The sequence below is a fragment of the Telopea speciosissima genome, chromosome 9, assembly GCF_018873765.1.
Source record: "Telopea speciosissima isolate NSW1024214 ecotype Mountain lineage chromosome 9, Tspe_v1, whole genome shotgun sequence".
NCBI classification, from domain to species: domain Eukaryota; kingdom Viridiplantae; phylum Streptophyta; class Magnoliopsida; order Proteales; family Proteaceae; genus Telopea; species Telopea speciosissima.
In genome coordinates this window covers 4,451,786-4,477,941 of record NC_057924.1, presented here as the reverse complement: position 1 = coordinate 4,477,941, position 26,156 = coordinate 4,451,786, and the positions used below count along the sequence as shown (strand labels likewise).

Below are 26,156 nucleotides of genomic sequence, written 5' to 3'. Positions count from 1 at the left end.
GGATAAAAGAATTGGCACGATTACGAAGTACTATTTTCCTCTCACATGGGTTCGTTATTATTTTCTCTTACTCCAACCATTTATACCTCGTGTGAATGATACCATTTTCTATATCACCATTGGTATGCCCTGTGGATTTTTCCCCACACTATCGACATCGTGGGGAGCTCTCTCTCTGAAAACATTAATAAAACCTTGGACAAACTAAGAGCGCATCCATAATTCTTTTCATATAAGCATAATTATAAGCATACAACAACTCAGTCTTATCCCAACTAAATGGGATCGATTCAAGTAAATGCATAACTATGTTTTATTCAAAAATTCATAAAATTACCTTACTCAAGACCTTTCTTTTTTTATTTTTTTTGGGGGGGGGGGGGGTGTCTCTTAATCTATCACACAAAGTAACCAACTTTTCTAGATTTGGTTCCATGTTTGATCAGTACATTACTGTTGACTGAACAATCTTCTTTTAACAAGTCCCCCAAGAAAATAAACAAATAACACCAACTAATGAACCTAAATCTGTATAACCCAAGGAGAAGGAAGAACCATGAATAGAGTAAACAAAGGCCTACTTAAAAGGCCTTCTGATAGAACCCATGAATCCGATTCCATGAATCTTCTCTCTGTATCTTCAATTGCTTATAGAAGTTCCCAATGAATGTCTCTGCCTTTGTGAATAGCTCCTGCCCACTAAGACCACCTACCTCCTCTTCCTCCTCATCATCTTCTTTAATATGTTCTGGTTCAGGGTCACTACCTCCTATGAAGAATATACTTGGCATGGAGGGACACTTCTTCACCTGATTCACCTTAACAACTCTAACAATTTTCTCAGATACCGAATTCTCAACTGCCTTAAGCTTCTGTCTAATACACTCTGGTGATTCATGGCGACCAATAGTGGTGGTGTTGGTGTTAATGTTGATTTCATCAGCCACAACAATAGGCTTTGGTGCAATGACTACAGAAGGTTTCTTGTCTTCTCCATGGTTAGAGATGGCAGGAAGAAGGCCAGCTTCTGCACCTAATGCTATGATAAGGAGATTGGTGAGGAAATAGATATAAGGAGGTCTCATGGAATTTGATAAAAGAGGAGTGATTAGAAGGAGGACAGCAATGAATGATAGCTTCACAATTTGGTAACTTTGAAACTTGTTCATGGCTATGGTCTATGGCTTTTGTGGGAGAAAGCTAGTTAGGGAGTTAGGGAGGGGAAATGAGTAATGGATGAAGGAACTAAGATATTAGTAGAAACCCATGAAGGAGCCTATATGTATATATAGAATCACCAAGGAATGCATGAAGAGAAGGAAAAATAGATACAAACGAGAGAGATAGAGAGAGAGAGGACTTACTTATCTCTTGTGAAGTTGAAAAGGTGGAGACAACATAACATGGAAGAGAGAGAGATGCAATAGGAAAGCAAAGGGAGAGACGGATGAAGGTGAAATCTAATTGGGTGTCACCTGATAAGGTCGGTTTGAGCATATTCTCTCACTTTTTCACTTTTTTTTTTTTTGTCAGATTTTTCCATAGATTTGTTGGGCTCAGAGGGGTGTCAAACTCTAATCCAAACCTATGAAATCGGTTCGAACCAAACCAAACCAAGCCTATCAGAGCGGCTTCGGAGTGGGTATTGCAACCTGAAACCAAATCGAATAAAAAATATACCAAAATCTAAATCAAACCAACCCAATATCGGCCCGAAACCCATTAAAAACATATTTTCCTAAAGTTTGTATACATATACATCCTAAACCGAACTCAAACCAGGCCAAAATCGAAATCAACCTGATAACAAACCAATAAGAGAAAACCAATGAGAGGCCAAAACCAAACTAAATCGAAACCGAAAACTTCTCTTATTGGTTTGGTTTTGAATTCACCGTTATCACACCGAAATCGATTCAAACCGAACCAACCGATTGCCGCCCGTATGCTCAGGAGTCAAGAATGTGAGGCCTCTAGGCCGTTCGGTTAAGAAGTAGAGACTACTTGTGGGTCTCCAGCCCAAGAGTCACCACTGGCCCTTTAGGATCTTCATTTTGGCTGACATTGAATGGGAAAGAGATAAAATTACTAAATCGAATCTCGTCAGCCAACTTCCACTTGGATTTGTGCGTACGTGGTCCCTCTCTCTCTCTCTCTCTCTCTCTCTCTCTGGTGATAATTAATATAAGGTAATAATGAGGCTCTAATCAAACTTACCCAATTCTATCCTACTTTTATCTAAATCTCTTTTTTCCATTTCATGTCTCCAATCCCCACCTACCTACTAGATCTTTCCTATGCTTACTGGTGGCAAATTAAGGCCTCACAGTCCAATGGGACTAGTTCAATACAAACATATAATGGTTTCAAGGTTCCAAGCCACTGGATTGTTGAAGAACATGATTACAGTTCTACTCTCCCAGGAAGTTCTAAGTAAAAATGGTCAAATAATTGAAAGGCCTTTAGTTATCACAGAGTATCCTGAAAGCCATACATTGTTAAAGGATCTGGGTACTATGGCCATCTTTGGTATAATTTTTATTTTTTATTTTTGTTTTTAAAAACGTTTTTGGTTGCATTTGGTATCATTTATGGAGCCTGTTTTTATTTTAAAAAGATTGAAAAAAACCAAAAATAAAAATAGATGGAAAGCCGTTTATGGTTTTTGGTGGAAAACAGTTTTCTGCTATTTGTGCGCTCACTTTAATGAGCATGTGCTCATATACCTCAAAATTGAATAGTAAATTGATTTTGTTAAAAAAAAAAAAAAAGGCAAAACTCTTATCCGTTCTCCTTCTCCATCTCTCAAGAGAGAGAAAGAAGAGACCACGATCGCAGCTAATGCTGCCACCGCCGGCCCCAGCACCACCACCACCGGTGCTGGCTTCTTCTCCTTCTCCTATTCTTTCTCTATCCTTCTTCCAACTAGAAAAAGAAAAATAGACAGAGAGCGCGAGAGGGGGTTAATGGGTTAATGTTTGTTATTGGATTGCGATCAAGATCCTTCATTCACTTTCCCTCTTTCCCTCCACCCTCTCTGGTTTTCTTTTTCTTTTTCCCCCTCTCTTGTTCTTCTCTGGTCTACTGTTGTGCTTTCGTTTTTCGAGAAATCAAGGACGAAAGGACGACATAGAAGAGGAAGAATCTAGAGAAAAGAAGGAAACCCAGAACAACAACTTGTTCGCATTAATATTTTTCTGCCGTTACTTTCTCTTCGGCTTTTTATACTTGTATGAATGGAATTGGATAGCATTGAACGTATATCGTCCTCAGACGGGATCGACGGGGAAGAGATCCATCATCATCAGTTCTCGACCAAGACCCATAACAATCTCTTCTCCCTGGTGATATCTCCGGCCACCAGCGTCCATGAATTGCTCGAGTGCCCCGTCTGCACCAATTCAATGTACCCACCTATCCATCAGGTCTCTTTCTTTCAGTCTCCGTACACTTTCTGGCTTCTTCTCCTTCTATTCTTTACAATAGAGAAGGTTGAGCTCTCGTATTTGATGAATTTGAGCTTCTTCTCATTCCTTTCCCTTTTCCAGGAAGGAAGATGGGTGAAGAAGGAATATCGTCACACACCATTTTTTCCAAAAACTATTCTACACGACCATATCAAACCATTTTTCATTTTTATATTACATTATGTCTAATGTTTACCAAACGATTTTTTATTTTTGATCAAAAATGGTTTTCATTAATGATTTTTGTTAAATAGACAAAAATAAAAAAATAAAAACTATACCAAAGATAGCCTATGTCATTATGGTTTATGATTGAATCTCATTCTTCATTTCAAACTTTTTCTCCTAGTGGCTAAAAATTCCCTTCAGCTTCCTTTACACTTTTATCCACATTGTATATAAATTTGACTCCAGAATACAGGGTCGAAAAGTAATCCTCAAGTTTCCAATGAACATGAACGCCACGTTTGCCAAGTTTTATCTCGTACATCCTTATCTTTTTGGTGCGAGACTAGTCATCTCTCCTGCATTCTGTATTCTTGTTCCGCTTTTCTGATAAAATAGTAGTTCAGATTAAACTTTATGATATCCCTGGGCATCTTATCCACTTGTTCATTTCGATTGTTAACTGCTTAGAGTCTACAACTTCCCAGTGTAAAATTTCAAACCCAAATTCAATTATTTACCCTCCCATGTAATGGCATTGCCTCCAATGTATGTCCAATGCATCCCCTCAGTGGTCCAACCACCTTATTGGTGGTGCTTAATTTTTCAACTTTATTTTGCCACTTGGCAAATTCTGTTTGGGTTGAAACTCTTATTTCAAATAGGAGAAGACAGAAGGGAACATATAAACTGCCTTCTGTGCTCTAGTAGTGCTAATTACATTAGCTAAAACATGCACACATATTTGACAACCACACAACTCACAAGATAATGCTAGGCAAACCTATTGAATTTACATTGTCTTTTGGTATTTGAACCTACATGAAGGCCAGACGTGAGTTACATCTGGTACAATATGTATAAGGGAAAAAAAAAAATACAGAAAGTATACATGGTGATGCTTGAATCATGTCACGTTCGCTTCAGCATGAGGAAATAATACTTGGAGATCATCCAAACTGGGGCAATCATGGATGGTTAAGCCATGCTCATTAGCTAGATGCAAGAGGCATATAAAACACAAATGGGGGGAGATATCCTCAGAAGCTGCAACTTGGCAATCGGCAGGAAAGCTGGCCATTAAGTGCTTAAAGGATACCACAGCCTTGGGATGCTGTGGAGAAAAAGAATGTATACATAATTAAAACTAATTTATAATCATAATGAAATTAAGAATCACAACAGATATCATATTATGATGCCTAAATTAAGGAGGTTCCAAGAGATCATCAGGATAAGTAATGCAACATTCTTGTTCCTATTACTAATGCAGAAGCTCCGTGGAGAAACAATCAAGGAAGAGAACATGGCAATGTTTAGAACTCAGCCCATGGATGACACCAAGTCACAGGTCAGTAATCCAAACACAGATCAACTTCCCAGATCAAAAAGTTGTCCCAGGCTATAGATATGTGGATATTGTAATACATTACCAAATAATTTCATCTTATACAAACTTTAAATTGAAGCTCTGCTGTGAGTAAAACAATTTCTTTAAATTGTCAACTTATTGGAACCTATAATCCACCTTTTGTTTCCTAAAAACATTAAAGAATTTAAAAAATACCCTAAAAATTATACTTGTGGCTTTTAAGTCTATAAGCAAATTCCATTTGTGGAAAACTGCTAAGGAAATGACCCGCATGACTAAGGTTTAAAATAGAAATAACTAAGATTTGTTGAAACAAATGTTTGGGAGCATGGAATACTGTGAGTGGGTGAATTTTTAGATTAACAGGAATGGATTTGGTCAAGGGGGGGAAAAAAGTGGCAGAGGATTTTTATTGAAAACTGTAGCAGGCTAGAAAACTAAGGTTTCAAGATATATGTGATGACAGAAATTAAATAAGATTTTGATTTTAAGGACGAAACCATTTAGATGATAGAAGAGTCAAAATATATGGAACAGAAGGCAATTAGGATTGGATGGGAAAATTCAATAACTAAAAATCTAAAATAAAAACTTCAGTGTTTGATTAATTTCTCGGGTTCTGGGTGGAATGAGATTATGGGATTTTTAAGTAATTACAATTTGGGAAATTAGGTCTTCAATTTGGTAGTGGTATGAACATTCTCAACTAAAAAGATCAAAAATCTCAAACAGAAAAAAAGCACACCCCCTTACTAGGTTTGGATTGACTTGGTTGAGGAGTTAATGAAGGTTGATTGAAGGGAATTGATGTAGATTCATCACCAAATAGGGCTTGTTTCATTGGGAATAAGTCTAGGATTGGGTTACATATATGTTGGGCCTTTGATCCCATGGGTTTCTAATGTAATAGACCACTTTTATGGGCCTAAAATATGGGTAAATAGATTGCATATGGGATTAGCTCCCATACTTAGTTTTGTTTCCATACTTAGCTTTTTATTTGGTGTTTTAAATTGAACCAGTTCAACCAATGGTTCAATGTAAGTGATTTTAATAGTTTTCTTTTAAGTATTTAAGTTGGGGTAGATTAGGACTTTATTTTGAGTCTATTTCAATTTCCTAGTCAGTTTAAGTTAGCTAATAGATTAAGGATTGGGTTAGGCCTTTCCTTTTTAATGTAGGAGTCTAATTTTGAGTCTTTTATACAAAGTTGTAAGGGGGTCAAGTATTGGATATGTATTCGATTAATGAAAAAGCTTTTGTTTGCTACCATAGCTGCTCCTTTGCTCCTTGTGAGTGTGCATCCTTGTGGTTCTATCAGGGTGGAAAGGGATTGATGGAATCCGATCGACTCCTTACGCTGTGACAACTGGGAAGATCCTTTACAGCTGGAAATTGGTTCTATCCTTTTATCACAGAGCTGCTGCCTCCATTGAAGACCTGCAACAAGTAAGAAATTCTGCAACTATTCTTCTTCCTTCTAGAAGGTCACTTACAAGGTGATTTTCGTGAGAATTCTGCCCAGCCAAATCTAACCGTTAGAACCTGCTAACAATTTGATCGAATCTTCCTCAAACCCTAAGAGAGACTTGATTTAAATTTCAGCACCATCCACCCAGCCGATTGTCTGAAATTACAGTTTTACCCCTCTCTCCTACTTCTACTAGGAAACCTCCATAACTCCAGATTTAACCATTTGATTTAGCTGTAACTTTCAGCATATATTCCCCTCCACCCTACCCACACTCGACCTAAAGCCCTTGCCCTAACTCCACCTCTAAACCCTAGATTCCATCACTTCCCTATTTCCCAAAACCCTAACCCTAGTTGCTGCCCAATTACATCTAAACTACTTCTACTCATCCAAAACCAATAAAACCTAGTTCATTAGACTCCCCTAAACCTGCCTAGCTTTACCATATAAGACTCATCCCCATTACCCTAACCCCAACCCTAGAATTTGACCTAAAACTCCTATTCTGCTCTATTGGAACGGCAGAACCAGCAGCCCCTTTGGTCCTTTGTCATGGATCCTGGATAATTGGCCTCTAGTAGGACCTTTACCTATCTAGAGCTACATTAGGAACGAATAGGTTTAACAAAAAAGTAGCAAAAAATATGGAAATAAAGAAGAAAATTTAGAAAATTAATGAAATTCTTAATTTTCCAGAAAATATTTGGGAGTTATCAATTGAAAAATGTTTTTGCTCCCACTTTGGGGTGCAATCGGCCTCAAATCCTAGGTGTTTGCCTAAGTTAAACCTACAGTTATTCTTTCAAACCCCCCCCCCCCCAAAAAAAAAAAAAATTTCTTCTCATTCCATAATTGACAAAGACCAAACAGGCACCAGTCTCTCGCTGTTGTAGTCTTAACATTGAGTCTTGGGCCAGTGATTCAGTTATGATTGACATCTACATATCTATGATTCCAACGAAATTGAAGTTTACAAACATAGCAGCATTTACTTCATTTCTCGAGATCCATGATTACTAGATCCTCAACATGACACATTAACACAGGTAGTAGATCTTTCATTGATAGTTCCAAGCTCCTACTTTCTGATTTTGAGATTAATACTTCACTGTTGGTATTTTCTTCTTTACTAATGGATTCATTCTTCACATACACAAGCAAATTTATCTGCAGTATAAAACTGAAATACAAAATCCAAGCAGCTAATGACAAAAGTTCTTAACTTCATGTAGTATTCTACTAGTGATCATAATAATTTACAAAGTTGGAATCAGAAGGCTAAAAAAATCACATTAAACTAAGCAATGAATCAAGTATAGAGTACGGCTATGCTTTTGTCTGACAATTCTATGCAGTGAAATGCTACAACCCATAATGCATATGCATAAACACACACTACAACAACAACAAACTCAGCCTTATCCCAACTTAATGGGGTCAGCTACATGGATCCAAACAAAACCAAATAAGGAAAACTGAGTTCCAACCAAAAAAAAAAAAGGAAAGAAAAGATGGGAAAAGAGGGATGGGGAAAGAGAAGTCAAATCACACTTGTAAATGTATGCAATATATTTAGTTTTGTGCATTTATTTGATCTCAGCTAAACTGTGATGGAAGATAAAATGCAATTCAACCTGTCAAAAATCTAAGGATAGGCAATAATGTAAATTACAACCTACTCAATCAAAGGGCAAAGTAAATTAACTTACCATTTCAGGCATCTGTATAGATTCTTGCATGCAGCTCCAAAGTGTTTCTTTTAATGCATGAACATCAACTTGCTTAGAGGTTTTATCATATTGGACTTCAATTTTGTTTACCTAGATTGTAAAGAGAAGAATACCAGCATTAGTGCCAAACAGAAACAGATTTTAGTACCTCTAAATAAAAAAGACAACAACAACAACAAACTCAGCCTTATCCCAACTTAATGGGGTCGGCTACATGGATCCAACTAAAACAAAGTAGGGAACACTGAAAGGGAATGAAGGGATGGGAAGTGTGATGAGACATGAAAATTGGAAAATGACAAATGACAGATGGAAAACAGAAGAAAAGTGAAAAAAAAAAAAAAGAAAAAAAAAAGAAAGAAGAAAGAGGTACAGCCAGCAGGTCAGGAGAATCTCAGCTAAATGGGATCTGCTACATGGATCCTTGCCCTCCCATAGGCTCTATCCAAGGTCATACTTGGTACAAGTCCTAGAGTATGCATGTCCTTCCTCACAACTTCTCCTATGGTCATTTTAGGCTTTGCCCCTATCTCTTTTAGCTTCTTCAACCGGGATCATATCACTCCTTACTGTCTCAAATAAAAAGACAAGGAAGATAATAGCATTGCACTCTGGTAATTTGTCAAAGAACAAAGCCCATTCTGACTTAAAAATAAAATTTATGAGGATGTAGGCTGGGCTGGGATCACAATATGCAAATTCATGGTTTTGTGCAGTATAATAGTATATCGCTATGCAGTAAAAGACCAACATGTTTACAGTAACTGCTTAAAAGAATAAAAGGTGTGTTTTTCTAAATGTTTAAACCACAACACTCTTTATGTTGCAATCATATCCAGAGGATATGTCCTGATATGGTAATCCCAAAGACAAAGTCAATGGTAACATGCAGTAATTGTTGAAACACCTGGAAATTAAACCATGCAAATGATATTAAGCAATGAGATTGCAGATCCACCTGGCGCGGCTGAGACACAAGGGTGCTTGAGTCTTCGACATCACTATGAACATCTCCATCATCAAATTGGCCGTTAAACACACTATCATTGTCCCATGATGGGAAGGGTCCAGAATCATGGCTTTGCTGCCCTGGCTCATCTGAGAAAAGAACACAAGCATCATAACCAACAACTTAGCAACTTAATTCATAATCCCTGAAGGTACTAATTTAATGCATCAAAAGCCAACACATTATTTTGTTATCTTTTTTCCCCTCCTTTTGATAAATAGCCATACCGGTGTAAATCATACACAAAGTTTATTTTCATTGTAAAACTAAAGAAAATGCATTTATCAGTCCCATGATGATCAAATAATAACTTTTAAGAATGAATGTCAGTTTAACCTTGCAATGCAGGCCTAATAAATGCCATAGAAAAATCACTAATGGTTATCTTGTCGTAATGAGTAAACAGAAAAGTGCCATCAGAACCACCAAAATAATGTGCCCATGAAAATTGGGTTGGAATGTTGGATGTTAAGTTATTAACACTAACATTCATATTGGACCTCATTATCTGCAAAATATATCATTGAAGCAATGTGTGTCTGTGTATTTATATGAATTTCCAACAAGCATGTATGAATAAAATTCCAGTGGGTGAGCCTTGGTGCAATGGTTAAGTTGCGCTATTGCAACCAACAGGTTGTGGGTTCAAAACATGGAAACAGCCTCTCCGTGAAGCGGGGGTAAGGCTGTGTACATTTGCTCCTCCCAGCCCTTGCAATAGTGGGATCATCGTGCATTGGGATGCTCTTTATGTATGAATAAAAAAAAGTTGTTATGGCATCAGTTGGTCTTCTAAAAGATGGCATAGTTACCAGCAATAACAGTCGAAGCAAATTCGGAAAATCAATCAGCAAAAGGAAAAGAAAAGAAAAATTATATATTTAAAAGGGAACATGGGCAAGAGAGAATAGGGGGACAAAAAAGGAAGCGATGTTTTACAACTTCGATTGCTAATTTAATATACTATAAATAAAAAGTACAATGTTTCAAGTCTACTAGAACATCATATGGATGAGATTCTTGTTCCTTTTCAGGTTTATGAATTCTATACATCGAAGTAAAAACACAAAGCACTATATCAGGAAACAGCATGGCTTACCTAAGGCTTTTCTTCCTCTCTTTGCAAGGCACTGTAAACAGATCAGATATTAATCAGTCAATCTGACAAGGAAGAAATAAATAACAAAGGCCTCAAATCCACAAGCATATTTAACTATAATCTTCCTTTTTCACCATTTTCTGTAAATCAAATCTTACCAAAACATTTGGAAGAAGAAACAACTTGACCAGATCCTCAGGCTGATAATGACAATCTTCAGGAAGTGTGTTATTACAAGAGACTCTATTTGGAGGTAGCAATAACAACTTAGGGTTTTTAGGGGGAGCAAAAATCTCCAGCATTTCTTTGTCCAAGGATTTTGTGAAATCGATATCAACTTCAGCTTGTTTTCTGTTCTTGGGTCTCTTAGTTGTTAAGGGTGATCCATTTTCTGAAACAGGAGCATCAACTGAAAAGGAAAATTTTATTACAGATTACATAATGAAATTGCTTGCATCACGATATTGAAGTACATATACTGATGGTTAAGTCTTATTTCTAACCCCTACCTTTAGCCTTCCGATATTTCCAATGATCAGGACCAGCCCATGCATTTTGTTTTGAAGTCAAACCCAAGCCTAAATACAAAAAACCAGCAACCTTCTCAAATCTGTCATCTAAATTAGGTTCATCAAGTGTGTATGGATCATTTTCCTGCAAGGATAAACCAGAATTCATCCCAAGTTAAGTAACAGAGAAAATAATAGAGTAAAAGGGAAGGGGCAACTGAAACCACTTTAAAATGTGGCATAGAAAACCCACCACATGGTGACCTGGAAAACTAGGATCTGGCTCATCAACGACACTTCCTTGGTCATCATGATCAAAATTCCAGGTGTTACAAGTCTCAAATGCATCCCCATCAAACTCATCTCGGTCATCATCAACTGCATCAACATGCTCAGCAGTTTTTGGGCCAACAGAGAATGAATTTGATTTCCTTTTATTGTCTTCATTAAACAGATTGATAATATCCCTCAAAGTTGGTGAAATGTGATCCTCTCTCCTCATGTTGACAACCATTTGCTCAATTTCTTCTGCAAAGAAAATAAGGATAGGAATCATGAAGAAATGATTATCTTTTCTGAACAAATGCAACAGCAGATATCAAAACAGTCTTATTAATAAATGTGACACACCTCGTACAAATGAAAGATCGATATTATCCAACTTATCATTTCGAGTTTCACGAGACATAAACTTCCCTGGTGCTTCCAGTGAATCAAAAAGTACTCGACAGCCACCATATACTCCGAGATTATTCAATAGGAGACCTTTGGCTCCACCTTCATCAAATTGTGCAGATGTTTGATGATACAGAGGATCCACTGCAAATGCAACTAAAGTAGAAAAGAAATAAAATTATAGTTCATATAAAGATTATTTATCTGCAATTAAAATAAATGAAATAGGAACGCAAATTACCATCAAACTTTTTTGCATTAAGAGCATCAAAAGATGACTCCAACGTTGCTAAAGGCGACATCTGCATGTATTAAAAACGGTGAGCCAGTCATCGTATGTTCATTAACATATTAAAAAATAGAAATATACTGACCTTCCTCTCTTCTTTCTTAGAACGGCCCTCCTCTTGTTCAACATTGCCATTATTAGTCTCCAAAATTGCTTCTGCGATGACACACAACAACATAAAGAGAGTTGGAATGGAAAGAAGAGAATGTGCAACCTCATTGTTGGAATGAAGGAGATACCTTGGAGGAAGTGAGGAAAAAGTTACAGTCTTAATCTTGCCCTTTAGACACCAATGACTTTCCCAATTGAGAAAAATATTGATGAGTAATGGGCAGAAAATTGTGGATCTGGTGAGGAATCGAAAACAGAATTGAGGGGAGATTGAAGTACTAAAGATTAAGAGATACCCAAGTCTCCCCCCATTCAATGTGTCAATCCATGTCTAGCAATAAATAGATCTGTGATCAGTATGATTCTGTTTCAGTGTTTCTTGCTAGAAATTTTGGTGTCAAGCATGTGCCAACATTACCCAGAACATTTCGAATTATGAACTGTACCCATGTCTGACACTACATGTAAACCAATGAGGAAACAGGAAATGGAATTCTTGCCGCACCCAATGTGTATCCTTTGCCATGTCCAAGTATCATTGACAAGCATATCGGAAGAGGAAAAAAAAAAATTCACTTTTCCTAAAGAAAGGGCTTAAAATTTTTATAACGTTTAAAGGAAAACTTGTTTTAACCAAAATTGGTGAAAAAGAAGTTGTACCCTTACTTTTTTGCCCTTTTAATATAACACACTTTTTCTTCAATGAGGGTAAAATCCTGCCATTCACATGTGTACTCAAAAAGTGTACAAGACAATGACAGCTCTAAAGAATGACATAATAGTAATTCTCCTTCAAATTATTTTGAAAAAAAAAAAATTACCCCCTGATTTAAAGAAATTTTGTGAATAAGACAAGAGGGAACCAATTCCCCACTTTGGTTACAACAAGATGTACCCAAATTTAAAGATTGCATCTTTACAAAGAAAGAGTTTTAATTTAAGCAATGGACAGAAAAGAGAAAGAAGAAGAATCAAAAGACCTTATAGCAATCATATAGTGGGTTCTGAAAAGAAAGGTATGAAGTAGATAGATTGACATAATTAAGGCCATGGGTGATGGAGCACTAACTAGTAGTAGAAGTAGAAACAATTCAAGGAGAGATAATCGGGTTTTAATCACAATAGTTTAGACAAAGGATCAACACTGATCCTTGATCTCTTGCCATTGGTTATGAATGAATCGACTAGGATACAGGAGATGTCCCATGGTGTATGTTGATAGTTGATGAAATGTTATTGACGAGAACAGAGAGGTAAGCTATCAAACTAGAATTATGGAAAGCTGCTAGAATCAAAAGATTTTGTATTAAGTCAGATTTAGAGTGCAATTTTAAAATATATTGGCATTAATAAGGTAACAGTTGGAATGATGGCTCGGTCAAATCATACATAAGAATGGGGGGTGGACTAAGTAGGTTCCTGGTGTGTTGATCAGAACCAAAAGACTCTAATACAAACCAAATTAAGAGAAAATACATCGATTACAGTTCTAAGACAGGTAGAAGCAAAAATGACACAATAGTTGAAATTGATAATTCAACCATTCATATCTACATCATATTTGAACCATCCTTCTTATCTTATTTGATGGGAAAGCTGGTCAGTGGATGGTAATTGCTTGATATAGGTGAAGAAAGTGAACCTGAGCCTGTGGTAGGAAGTAGGAACTACCAGAGACTTTACCAACTGAATCCTCTAGCACATTCACCTCACCATATTTAGTCCCTCTACTTGCATTCCGGCAAGCAACTTCAATAGTCTCAATTTTATGGGGGTGCTCAGATTTCAAGTAATGGTCGAGGCATCAAAACACTTGCCATATGACAATAAAGAATATAACAAATACAGAACTTTAGTCAATAAGGCATCAAAATTGCCACTAGCAAAAAAATAAACAAATAAATAACAATGGCGACCACCCAATGGATTAAACCTGAAGGAAAACTGGAAAAGAGAGGGCTAACCGTGGTCATCTTCTCGACCTACTCGATTAATTCCACCAAGGAACTTATATGCTTCCGAATGCACAGAGTCCACCCTCAAGGAATAAATTTTCACTCCAGCTTCCAGTGTGCAGCTTGCCTGCAAAAATATAAATGCAAGGACGTGGCAATACATTCATTTAAATGAATTTGCAAATAACACGTCTTAGATTACCAACCTTCTGAAAATTAGTCTCGCTAGTATCTTCTGCTTCAACTTTAATTATCTCGCTAAGATGATCTATAAGGCTCAATTCCCACGTATTTTTCTGGTTGATTTTCTGCAGCACAAAAGCAAATGGTAAAAGGGAAATAAAACAATAGAAAACACAGGATTGCAGGAACCGAGTTCAACAATAAAAATAGGAAAATCTGAAACTGCGGACTGAGTAGGGACAACTACGAACATTTTCACTGGCGAGCTTAATACAATTCTGGAACAACTCCATAATCTGCTCCTTACAGAGGAAAGGATCAGAAGGTGGAGGAGGTGCAGTAGCTGCAATGGATTTGCGACGGATGGCGGAGGCACGTGCAGCCCGAGCTTGAGCACGTTCTAGTTGATCGTCGTTTGGGCCCAAAAAGAAGGGACTAGTCGGAGATTGGAGCCGAGAAGCCATAGGTGCCCTCTGCCTCAGCGCCGTTGACGGATTAGGGCTTAAAGCATCCGCCATTGTTTTTACCTCTCTAAAACTAACGAGATATCAGGGTTTCCGGGGGGCTAACCAAGCTAAATGTGAAGTAAACTACAATAAGAAGATTCAGAAGCTTCTCTGTTACTGGTTTTTCTCGCGGAGTGAGAGAGAGAGGAAAAGTTTCCTGTAGATCGGAGCATGAGCTTCTGCAACAAAAAAAAAGAGAGATCCCGTTTTTTTCATTTCCCTCCCAAGTCCTTTCATTTGAATCGGCGAAGGGAAAAGAAATGGTGTGGTAAGTGGTGAGTAATAGTTTTGTTAATCCTGTGGGCCCCGCTTTGAACAATCAGTATCACATCAAGAACCGTCAGAATCAGACAATCAAACGCTTTGGAGGGAGAAGACTAGAAGAGAGATATGTAAAGAGCGAGTGCGCTACTGACGCCTATGCCACCAGCTCAAAGACCTTTAACCGTTGAAAAACCAGATTTTCTGATTCGATTTGTCTTTCAAAAACCCTGGTGACTCGACCTGATCAAACTTAGTCAGACCGAATCATTTTTTTTTTTTTTTTATAAATACAACAAATATGTGTAAACTAATTAATGTGTGACTGAGAGAGAGAGAAGTTCTTCATTTTTCAATTTGGCTTAGACTGTGTGAAAATTGGGTCATTAAAAGGGAATCGTTATCGTCTGTGATTTCTTGATCGGTGTGGTTTCCTAGTGCCCTCACAAGAGGGGGGGTGGGATCCACCCGGGGCACCTGACCGAACACTCTGCCTGGGTGGGGCTCACCCTCCTCTTGTGAGAAGCACTAAGGAACCGCACAAGTCAAGAACCACAGACGATAAAAATTCCATTAAAAGGTTTGTTATTATTATATACATGATCCTAACCGTCTAATCATGAGCCCACCAACGTTCACTAATTCAAAAGATTAATATTAACTACTCTTGGGAAGGCAAAATAATATTCATCAATTATCCAACCAAATTGCATTAGAGAGAGAGAGAGAGAGATTATGCCTTGAAGGTAAGATAATCAAATTAGAATTTATTTTTTTGTGAGTTACAATAAAGAATTACTATGATTTTATTAATTAGTACATTTATTGACTTAGTTACTCAACACTCAAGTAGTCAACTATGTATTTAAAAAAATGATTAGACTCACCAAGTTTGTAGTGACTCGGATGAAAAGACCGAGTCTTATTTGACTCGGACAATTCGTGACTTAGTCTAGTCATTTTTCAATCAAGCCGAGTCTACATGAGTCTTGAGTCTTGACCAGGTTTTGCAGAATTTTTGCTCGACTCTGGTGGCTCACCCAAGTCAAAACCTGGTTTTCCAACTATGCCCTTAACATATAATTGCACTTAGGCAAACTCAAGTTCGGGGCTGAGAGCTCGACACATGGAAGATGCTAAATCCAACAGGGTCGAACTTGATTGACCCATTTTTTTTTCCTTTATTCTCAAGCTCAGCATCGTTGGATTTAACATCTTCCACGTGTCGAGCTCTCAGCTCCGAACTGCACCACCTCTCTCTCACTCTCTCTCTCTCTACATATTTTGTCTTTCACCCTACTAAAGAATTGTGTTTGCACTCCCGTTGACTGCTGCCCCCCCTTGTCGGCTCAAAGAACTGCCATAACAATTTCATATATAGAGAGAAGTGAAATCATTTCATGTGAGGAGAAGAGAGATAGAGATAGAGGGTGCGAGCATACCCTCCCTGATGACTTAGAAAATCTTTTCGCTTTTGGCATATTGTAGATTCAATCGAATTTTCTCTAACAGTTGAATTTTACACGGATGATTTGGTGAATTTTTGTTCAACTAAGAAAAATAAAATTCAATATGACCAATTTAGAGACCTAACCCCAAATTTTACCAAACTAAAGTGAATCAGTTTACTAATATCACCACATAGAATCCATAATGTGGTTTTTTATTCTTCATTTAATCATCGGAGAAAATACGGTGTAAATTTTTTGACATATATCAGATTTCCTTAAGCCACGCCGTGCCATGGTAAAGGAAAAATTCTTTTACTAATGATTATCATTGTGTTTGGATCGATGTTAGGGAACAATGAAGGGCATTTTGGACATTCAATGTATGAAAAAGGAGTAATGACGACTTTAGATTGCGGATGAACCCTCCAATGAAATATTTTTTAAAAAAATTTGAATTTTACTAAAATGTTTATTTTTACATGATTTTTACTTGAAACAAAATGGAAAATTAAAAAAAAAAAGAATATAATAGTTGCATCCCAAGAGCCTGTAATCCTTAGAATTTGTCACCTTTTAATTATTCTTTTTCTTATTCTCAAACATTCTTTAAGTTCAACATATAAAAGGATTTTTCAAAATAATTTGAAAATGATAACTTTTACAAAATAGTGAACTATATCAAGTGTGGCATATTCAGGTAACCTTCCCGCATGGCTAGAATTGTTACACTTATTAAGTAAATTCTGAAATATTTGACCAAGAAAAACTTCCTGATTCAATCCACTCTGGAGTTTTTAACGCAATTTGCCTTTTTCTTGTCTTTTTTCCCTTACATAACATACTTAGCTTCTAAATTTTTTTGTTTGTAGTTCAAACTGTAAATTAAGTTTTTCTTCTTTTTTCTCTCTCAATATCAAAGACCGAGTTTTCCTTAAGGACCTTAACTCACAATGAAGGAAGAATTCCTTCACCGATGGCCATCATTGCACCTGGATAAATGTTTGAGAACAGTAAAAGGTATTTCAGATCTCCGACATTTAAGGGGAAAGTAATAATAACCTTAGATTCGTGGATGAACCCTTCACCATGAGTGAAAGAAAACTTTCCCCTACTATCAAATATTGGGTTTAAAAAAAAGGTGTACTTAGTGCACGAAGCTCCCGCCACTACAGGGTCTGGGAAAGGTCATAATGTACGCAACCTTACCCTACTTTCGCAGAGACACCGTTTCAGACTTGAACACGTGACCAAGTGGTAATGGAGCAACTATCAAATATTTTGTTTAACTATAAAAAGAGCTACAAGTCTATAAAAACTTATGTCAGATTATGCAACTGTCCATAGCATTAGTATGGGAACAGTGATTAAAAATTTAGTAACAATATCATATTACTAAAGCAACTTTTTAGCCATGTGGACTACATCTCATGGGATCAAAATTTAGTAATTATAATGTTTTTTTTTTTTTTGGTAGAAATCATAATGTTCATATAATCATCTAACCATGGGTTTATTTATAGATCAATTAGACTTCCCCACCTGTCATTTTAATCTTTAAGAACTTTTCAGTGCAGTGCCAAAAGCAATACAAAACATGGACAGTCTAGTATATTATCTGTGTCATATGATTGACATTAGCTCCAAAATTTGATGTATGGCTTACCCAAGTCAATTCCCCCATCTATCCAATGTTCAGAGTGATTAAATTAATCCACATGGCAAAACAAGTTAGTTCAGTTGGAACATCTTCAAACCTTGCTTCAGTTGGTGCAAGTGAAAGGAATGATCACATTCGGATGAAAGGGGAGTGCTTAGCCACACTAATTGTTTAGCATAATTTATCAGGATTACATTTACAGACAAACGCAAGCCATAGATTTGGCGAAAATGACTATGTATGGTATTTGCCATATTTTACTGTTATTATCACATAATCAAATCAGCTCCAGTGACATAGTATTCCCATGAGTTTTGTAATTTTTTTTCTTTGATAATCACAACTTCCTCTATTTGTGTATAGGTAAGGTTGAACAGCCACTGCCACACATTGCAGATATTTTCGGTGAGCAGTGTCAAAAACTGTTCAGTATACATCATTTAAATGTAAAATTCCTCTAAGCCTCTGATGGGTACCTCACTACTCACTACTCACTAGACAACCTACAATAGACTACATAAGCAGATGATCAGGTATCTTGTTAAAAGAAGAGCTTTAGAGCACCAAGGACACTCACAAGGTAACATTTAGCATTGCAGTAGCGTTGAAGGAACCCACCACTCCCTCGGTCAGAAGGCGCATAGCAGCACCCCGTGAAAACTTCCTTGCAAACAAGAAGCAGGGAACAAATGTAGAATTGGTTCGACACCACTCTGTTCGGTACTCGGTCTCATAGTACACGTGATTGATTTCCTGCAACATTGTACAACAGGAAAGGGATCATCAATAGACCAAAATAACGGAAGCAAAAGAAAATAAGGTTTACTACATTGGCAAGCCCTAAAAACCACAAGAGAATAAAAGTTTCCACAACAGAAATGAAAAACATGGAAGAAACAGGGCAGTCAACACGAACAAGTACATATTTTGAACAGAAAGAAGAGGGAGCTTGTGGCAATGAAGCATCTAAATTTTTTTGCAAGGTAAAGATAAGACTATTCAATTTCAGAGGGCAATAATTTGGAGGTCCCAAACTTGATCAGGGGCATGGTCCCCCTCAGGGAAAACTGAAAAGCTAGAAGAAACCCACCCAGGCTCCTGTTTGTTTGGATGTAAAACGATGAGAAATAAATAAAATATTTTAAGATGAGAAGACCTAGAGCATAACAGAAATACCCACATTTTAGATAGCAGTTGAAGAGTGAAGTAAACTTTCTGCATTTTCAAACAAAAATAGGCTGAAATGTGAAGCAAAATCTAGTTACTATAGTTGGTAAGTTTGAGTTATTTTACAAATTCTTTGTTAGTAGTGACTACAAAAGTTTCCATTTTCATTTTGTTTTTCTTTGAACTTAACAACATATTATATCCAACCACAAAGAAACCAAATGATTTCCTGGAACAATGCAGTTAATGATATTTTTTGCTCATCCTTCAAGAGGGGAGTCCTGTTTATCAAATTTGGGGGCACCAAATCCCCTTCCCACAACTAAAACCACAAAACAAGAATAAGCTTGGACATAAAAGTGATAATTGTAGTCATCAGAATGCTCCATGTGCAGTCCGGAGCCTGGGTTACCTATTTTATAGGAGAGCAGATACATACGAACAGGATCACATGACATGGTCAGTCTATCCATTAAGGCATCACACGGTGTCCTAGTTGTAAAGCATCAAAAGTGATTCAAAGAGAAGGCAAAGTAATTCACCTTTATTTCTCCGATTTGTTGAGGGCCTGCATTTGAATAGTTAAAAGTTACAGGATGCCAAGAGTTCCCATCCATGTTTGTTGTGGACTGGTTCCACAAGGTATAGGTCAAAGTTCTCCTCTCAACTTCACCTTCAAGCTCATTCATCTGACAGGCAAATGTGAAACAATAATAAATCGTCTGATAAGTGATCATCGAAATAGTGTAGGAGCTTGAAAACCCCACAGTGTTTTGCACCTTACAACTAATCCCTTTTTTTATTTACAATGACAACACAATGAATCCTATTAGACCAAATAAAAAAATCCAAAAGAATCAACATATATATATATATAGGTGGAGAAGATTTTAGTAACCAACACAAAGAAGAAGCAGCCTACAGTGCAGTGCTTTTTGCATGTTGCAGTTGAGGGAGGGGGCCAGGGGGGTTCAATGTATTTCATCATGTCATTCTCTACCCAATATGCAAGTTTGAGCCTAATAAGCATCGATAAATATCATAGTTATCAAGGCGTCACCTTGGCAACCGTCCAGACACCTTGGTCGCCTTGCCGCCATGGCGTTGTCACCTTGATTTTTAAGCCTCTAAAACACCATGATCGCCTTGCCACCTTGATAACTATGATAAACATGTATCTCCCACATATGAACAGAAAAAAACCCCATGTTTACTCTACGTCAATAGATTACTGGGCTTACATTCTCCAGCAATATATATATATGTATTGGGCTTAAACTTAAACTTGCTACAAATAGCAAACACACATGCAGCATTCTAGTGCTACCATATCAGCTTCTACTTGCCAAAAGCCTTTCCTTGAAAGTTGGAAAGGAGAAAGCATCTCTGGGGTTTAAAATAAAAAAGTGAGTGCAAAAGTTACATGAAATCCCAGTATTTACAAAACTACCCCTGAAATGATTTTCCTTGTCCTTGTTTGCATAGTCATCAAATGATTTTTTGTTGGGATGGGAAAACTATGTAACATAGTTTTTAAAACCCAACCAGGCATCACACTGAAAAGGAGCTCTGTTCTGGTTCAATCTGGCATTGATAGGTTTTAACAGATCAAAATGCAGTTTTGAATAATGAATTAAAAAAATAAATTAAAACTAAAAAACAATGAATTAAAGAATAATTACTATCTTATTTTTTTTTTAAAAAGAACCAAGCTAGCCAGTTTCTGAAAACCGGATGGTTTGATTCAGGTTTTAGTCCTAGGCTGGTTTTATGTCTAGACTGACCCAACAAAGATGGCGGTTCCAGTATAACAGAGTTCAACTATCCAGAATGGTCTGGTTTTTCAGAATCATGCTACATAGTACATATTTAAGAAATATCAAAATCTAAATAGGACAATTAGAAGGGGATAATTTAATGCTTACTGATAGTAATGTCTGCACATAGTGTTCATCTGGGATACAGTTATGCTGTTTCTGAATTTTCTGCAATTGATAATTAGACAGTAATCAGGATAACAATTCATATACTTCAACAATTTAACAAGAGATTAAAAGGGCATACTCAGTGCACGAGGCTCCCGCCAGTGCTGGGTCTGGGGAGGATCATAATGTATGCAGCCTTACCCCTGCTTTCGCAGAGAGGCTGTTTCCAGACTCGAACCAGTGACCACTTGGTCACAATGGAGCAACCTTAACGTTGCACCAAGGCCCGCAAAGTTTAAGAAAGCAATATCTATGAAGCAGTTGGACAGAAATTATTTCCTGAACTGTTTCTGCAAAATATCGACTCTAGTTATGCAGAAGTTGAATCCACGCCACCATCTAACTCAAAAGACATGCTTTTTCTATATGTGAAGTGAAGAACATCACATATGGCAGACGAAGGAAGGCCTTAATGATGCATTGATGCCTATCATTAACAAGAAGGATTTTGGGCACCCGCCCCCTCCTAATAATATATATTGGTGGTTTGGTTTTTATACATTTCCTAGTATTCTATAGTTTTTATAATCTCCTGAAGAAGCTTTATTGCTAACAGAGGTTTTTGACATGGGTAATAGGGTATTACACTCAGTATTGATCCATTTTAAACTATTATGAATGGTTGTTTTGCTTATCTGATGAACCCTAGGCATGGATCATTAATGAGAATGGGGTTTGTAACTATAGACAAGGTGGTGTCTTTTTCTCCGTTCCATCTCATCCTGTATTATCTGTGGTTTGACATTATACATTTCCTTGGTATTCTATAATTCTCCCGATATTTTTATAATTTCCTGCAGAAGCTTTATTGCTCAAGATTTCTGAGATGAGTAGTGGGGTATCCCACTTCGTACTGATCCTTTTAAACTACTATAAATGGCTATTTTGCTTATAATGATCCCTAGGCATGGATCTATGCTTATTCTATCATCTCTGCAAGCATCATTCAAGATTTTCATGTTTCCATAATGTGTCAATGGCTACTGTCATTCTTACAATGTTTTCATCTAATTCTGCAGCTTTCACAAAATAAATTCTTACATCAGTCATCTGCACTAACAGAAGAAACACCTGCGCCAATAATTTAAGCCACTTCAACCTTTTATACTAAAGGTGAGATTCCCCTACATATGCAAATGTGAATGCCCTTACTTCAGTCCCCACTCGTGTAAACCACCACATTTATAGGCTAAAAGCCCAAATCAGTACATGTAACCTAGTTATAGTGTGTACCACATACAGAACAAAAGTTAAATGGAAAATCTTTTGAGTAATAAACTTGAACTGAAATGAGAGTTTTTTTGCATAAAGTTTTGATCCAATGATCAGTAGTAGGCTTAGTGCCAAGAAACAACATTTAATTTGAATATAAGAAAAGGTTTTTTTCCCATTTTTTCCATTGCATTTCTTTAGAGGTCATAGGAAGTTCACTCACAGGATTCCTCTTTTCGGAATCTATGGGGGGCCTTCGCTGCAGAATAAGAAGCACAAAATGAGATTACTAACTATTAAAACAAAAAGAAAAAGCATCTTATATCCTATAATGCCTCAAATAACATGTGTCCCTGACATAATGTAGTAAAGAAAATATTTGCTCTCGAAGAGTGCAAATATAGTATCAGCATGTAAGGGAATTTTTTTTGCATGATATACATTTCATATCCGACTAGGGTAGAGAAGAGGAAAGGCAGCAACATTCAATATATTAAAAGGGAGAAGGTTTTCTGGTCTGCCAGTCCACATAACCAAGCCATGTTGAGTGCTTAATTCTGCCCCATGGCAGATCGAATTGGGCCGAAATTTCAAGGCAGGTACACCCCAAGGTCTGCTCACGTCAAGTTTCAACCCAACGGAGTTGGCCATTTGGTGAAACAAATCACTGAAAACCTAGGAATTTGACAAGGGTGCAAGGGACTACCAAGTGGGTGTATGGACATACATAGGAGAGTATGATATTACATGGGGGTGGGGTAAGTGATTGAAATTGGGCCTGAAATTTGACATGTGATCCATCCAGACCATCTCAGAGGTATTAAACCGTCAGGTTCACCATTAGATCCTTCCACATGGTGAAATTAGGTGTCCCGATCAAAGGCTCCCTTAACTGTTCTACCAACCAGGGAAACTTTTGCCATATTAAAATTTGGTCAGAAATGTACAATTGCCTCACTGCTCACCTTGCAGAATCTCTTGAAGACTGGAAAGATAATATCATCATCTACAATAACCCTTGCGTCTTTTCGAACTAGTGTAGTCCACTGAAATTTCAGTCATTTAAATTAGAAGATAGTATTGGGATGTAATTGAAAGATAATGAATAACTCTACAGTGAAATGAACACAAATGTAGCATCTTCTAGTGCTTGGTTGAACAACTAATGCAGTTATTTAAGTGGAAAAGAAGGGTTTCAGGACAAGTTGCCAACACGTGCCATGGACAGTAAATGCCTGTTTATTAGCAATTATGTTCCAAAATAAGGACTCTTATGGACTATCCAGTATTTATTATTCAACACATGGGACCTGATCTTATATTTGATTAGGGAAGCATCTCCTTGTGACCACACAAACCTTAAACAACTAATGGCTCGTTCAGTCAATCCATTCATTTCGGAAGCAGGGGGGGGGGGAATATAGCAGACAGCGCTAGGCTTAAATATGAAATGACGCAGAGACATTCCCCTGAGAATTAGACGACTCAGTAACCTGAACGAGCTAGTGATGAATTTCTTCTATAGCGACTAAAATAATAACTACTGACTATCTTCCTCAAAAGTAATGATTAGTTTTACAAAAATTAAATATTAACAAAAAGGGAAGGGAAAGAAAGAAATGCATCACAACTTGTACAATTGACCAAGCAGATGATGCTTGAATCAAATTTCTGATTCCATAAAAAATGTTGTGATAAAAAATCATACATTAAAAGAGAGGAGAACCTGAGATCCTTTTCGCCATTTGTCCTTTGGTATTACAGGTGACATCTTTGGATTGTAACGACTTTCCTTTGGATCAAGAAAGCTAGAATACAGAAACAACTACAAGTGACTCAGATAAAGTGATAAGACTACATAAAATTCAACTTTTTTACTTCTTACAAATTCAAAAAAAAAGAAGTCCCCCAGGGGGAATCTATGTTGCTAATACAAAACCAACCTTTTCTTGCCACTGTTATTAAATTTGTTAAAAAAAAAAAAGATCAGTAGCAACCATGTCAGCGGTCATGAAACTTTATTCACCTGTCCACAAAACTCCTTGGTGAAGACATCACATAATTATATATGTAGCTGAAGTTGTACAGAGGTACACAACTGCAAAATCAGCAACTTAATTAGAATATACAACCTGATTTTGAGACAAAGAGTAATATCCATGTATGAATTTGAAGACTAATGTTAGAAGGAGGAGCAAAAGGCAATCAACTGGCTAGTGCACTAATAAACTGCACCGATCAAACGCTAGTCAGGGAGGGGGAAAATTCCTCTTTAGAAGCCCAAACGAAGAAGATTTTGCAGAAAGGGACTGTCAACCATTCCCTAACATCAAAATTGTGCACATAGCTACATGTTGAAGGGGCCTACAAAGCTACAACTGACTCTGACAACACCACACATAAGTTGGATTTTGAACCATCCATACAGCAGTGGGTTCCCCCACATTTTACCTGTGCTGCTTTTGGCTGCTGAGTACATCACATAACAGTTCAGTCATATCCCACTTAGTTAAAAATACAACCCTTACAATAAAAGAAAGAGACATGACTCAAACATCCAGAGACCTGTTTATTATTTTTTGACTGCAAAAGGGCTATAAGAGAAGCTCGCGCTTATATTTGTTCCAGAAATCATAACTAAAGGACCTTTCATTAAAATTTCACTTCTATTTTCTGTGTGTTTTCTTGTTCAGTTCATAATCAAGGAGGTGTGATTCCCTTGATTGTTTTTTAGGTTGTGTGCAGCTTCTTGTTTGAAGAACAAAGAGGTGGTGTGTGATTCCTCCTCTGTCCTTTTCTCTCTTTTTCTTGTTGTTCACCTTTTAGATGTTTTCCTTTAAATTATGAAAGTTCTTGGCCCTTATCCACACAAGCACCTCTATACACAAATCTATCCTAATTCATTATATGCCTCTTTGTAGTTGCAGATGGCAGGTTTACAATTATAAGTATCAGAATCAATTTCTCAGGTGTAAAAGTTTAACTCAAGGTGGCGAAGAGGGAAATTTTACAAGAAGAATAGGAATCAAGGAATGGTTTAGTAGGCCAAAGTGCATGAAAAGCAACTTCAATATATTTTTTTGGACTGTTCAGAGAAATATGTCCCAAATAAGGAAAGCATTGAAATTTGGAGCTGAGAAGGAGTTGATTGATCACCTCCTTGAAGAAGAAAATCAACTTGCTTGAATAAACAAGACACCAACTTTTTACTTCACCTGATTCCCGGACTCCTTTCTGTGCTATGGCTGAAAATGTGCCTTGTCTAGCTTGAAACCTTGAACAAATCATAAGGCTAACAGCTTTAGTTTGGACTTTAGAAATATATTAGCCATCTCACTTTCGTTTCACCGACCCATCAGTTTCTCTTCAAGAAGATCCCATAAAGGCAACAAGACACCAATTTAGTCTAGCTGGAGGCTCAATGACAACGGCGTTTGTCATATTATTCCAGACAATCCAGTGGAACCACCACAGATTTTAAGAATCCTCAATGTAGAGAGTACTAACCGTGGGCAGAGTTCAAATTCTAACAAAGCTAGAGACACCATGCACATTTATTCAAGAGAAGCGACTAACCTATCAGAGAGGAGAACAAATCTCTGATTTGTAGGGTCCTTAAGAGCTGATCCGAGTAATAACCTCTCGGCCTCGATCATACTTGACTCTCCCCACATTACCTGCAGCATGACCACTTGGCTCAATTGCAACGAAATAGGACCATAAAAGAAGCTTTGTTTGATCGGGAGTACCTTAACGCTCTTGCTCAGCTGTCGACCGTAAAAGAAGGGAGATCTCGTCGTTGATTCATCAAACACGAAACCAGGCTCTGAATGAACATATATTGAAAAATTCGCAGCATCTGCATTCTGGAAATTCCCA

At 37.2% G+C, this 26,156-nt stretch overlaps 3 protein-coding genes and 1 long non-coding RNA gene across 6 annotated transcripts in view; 1 reads left to right on the top strand and 3 right to left on the bottom strand.

Annotated features, from left to right (window-relative positions):
• Positions 1 to 567: 567 nt before the first annotated feature.
• LOC122639873 lies at positions 568 to 23,143 on the bottom strand. Its single transcript, XM_043832882.1, has 3 exons — positions 23,132 to 23,143; positions 13,588 to 13,595; positions 568 to 1,184 (listed from the first exon to the last, which is right to left on the bottom strand). The coding sequence occupies exon 3, from the start codon at positions 1,167 to 1,169 to the stop codon at positions 582 to 584; it is 588 nt and encodes a 195-aa protein (XP_043688817.1). The 5' UTR covers positions 1,170 to 1,184; positions 13,588 to 13,595; positions 23,132 to 23,143; the 3' UTR covers positions 568 to 581.
• Positions 4,410 to 14,611, bottom strand: LOC122639871 (condensin complex subunit 2). The gene is made up of 13 exons (XM_043832878.1): positions 14,290 to 14,611; positions 14,062 to 14,163; positions 13,865 to 13,982; positions 11,875 to 11,945; positions 11,742 to 11,802; positions 11,456 to 11,656; positions 11,079 to 11,353; positions 10,826 to 10,970; positions 10,475 to 10,725; positions 10,317 to 10,347; positions 9,167 to 9,306; positions 8,188 to 8,298; positions 4,410 to 4,746 (listed from the first exon to the last, which is right to left on the bottom strand). The coding sequence occupies exons 1-13, from the start codon at positions 14,554 to 14,556 to the stop codon at positions 4,540 to 4,542; spliced, it is 1,980 nt and encodes a 659-aa protein (XP_043688813.1). The 5' UTR covers positions 14,557 to 14,611; the 3' UTR covers positions 4,410 to 4,539.
• LOC122639875 overlaps positions 17,437 to 26,156 on the top strand; it is a 26,976-nt gene continuing 18,256 nt past the window's right edge. The window contains exons 1-2 of the long non-coding RNA XR_006329588.1: positions 17,437 to 17,448; positions 22,988 to 22,990. This is a non-coding gene — a long non-coding RNA (uncharacterized LOC122639875). The remainder of the gene's footprint in view (positions 17,449 to 22,987; positions 22,991 to 26,156) is intronic.
• LOC122639872 (glycosyltransferase BC10-like) overlaps positions 18,318 to 26,156 on the bottom strand; it is an 8,352-nt gene continuing 513 nt past the window's right edge. For 2 of the 3 annotated variants that reach the window (XM_043832879.1, XM_043832880.1), the window contains exons 3-11: positions 26,027 to 26,143; positions 25,854 to 25,954; positions 24,304 to 24,375; positions 24,004 to 24,085; positions 23,243 to 23,323; positions 22,501 to 22,536; positions 21,006 to 21,065; positions 19,623 to 19,769; positions 18,318 to 18,666 (exon numbers count right to left, since the gene is read on the bottom strand). In XM_043832879.1, coding sequence (XP_043688814.1) covers positions 18,487 to 18,666; positions 19,623 to 19,769; positions 21,006 to 21,065; positions 22,501 to 22,536; positions 23,243 to 23,323; positions 24,004 to 24,085; positions 24,304 to 24,375; positions 25,854 to 25,954; positions 26,027 to 26,143 — 876 coding nt within the window. In that variant the 3' untranslated portion in view covers positions 18,318 to 18,486. The remainder of the gene's footprint in view (positions 18,667 to 19,622; positions 19,770 to 21,005; positions 21,066 to 22,500; positions 22,537 to 23,242; positions 23,324 to 24,003; positions 24,086 to 24,303; positions 24,376 to 25,853; positions 25,955 to 26,026; positions 26,144 to 26,156) is intronic. The other variant, XM_043832881.1, reaches the window with a different exon arrangement.

Bases quoted from the DNA above. Each gene is read 5' to 3' on its own strand.
- LOC122639873 (XM_043832882.1), bottom strand. From the start codon at position 1,169: ATGAACAAGTTTCAAAGTTACCAAATTGTGAAGCTATCATTCATTGCT.
- LOC122639871 (XM_043832878.1), bottom strand. From the start codon at position 14,556: ATGGCGGATGCTTTAAGCCCTAATCCGTCAACGGCGCTGAGGCAGAGG. The intron at 11,946-13,864 runs GTTAGCCCTCTC...GTGTCATCGCAG, and splicing joins AGGTCGAGAAGATGACCACG to AAGCAATTTTGGAGACTAAT. The intron at 11,354-11,455 runs GTGTGTCACATT...TTTTCTTTGCAG, and splicing joins CGATCTTTCATTTGTACGAG to AAGAAATTGAGCAAATGGTT.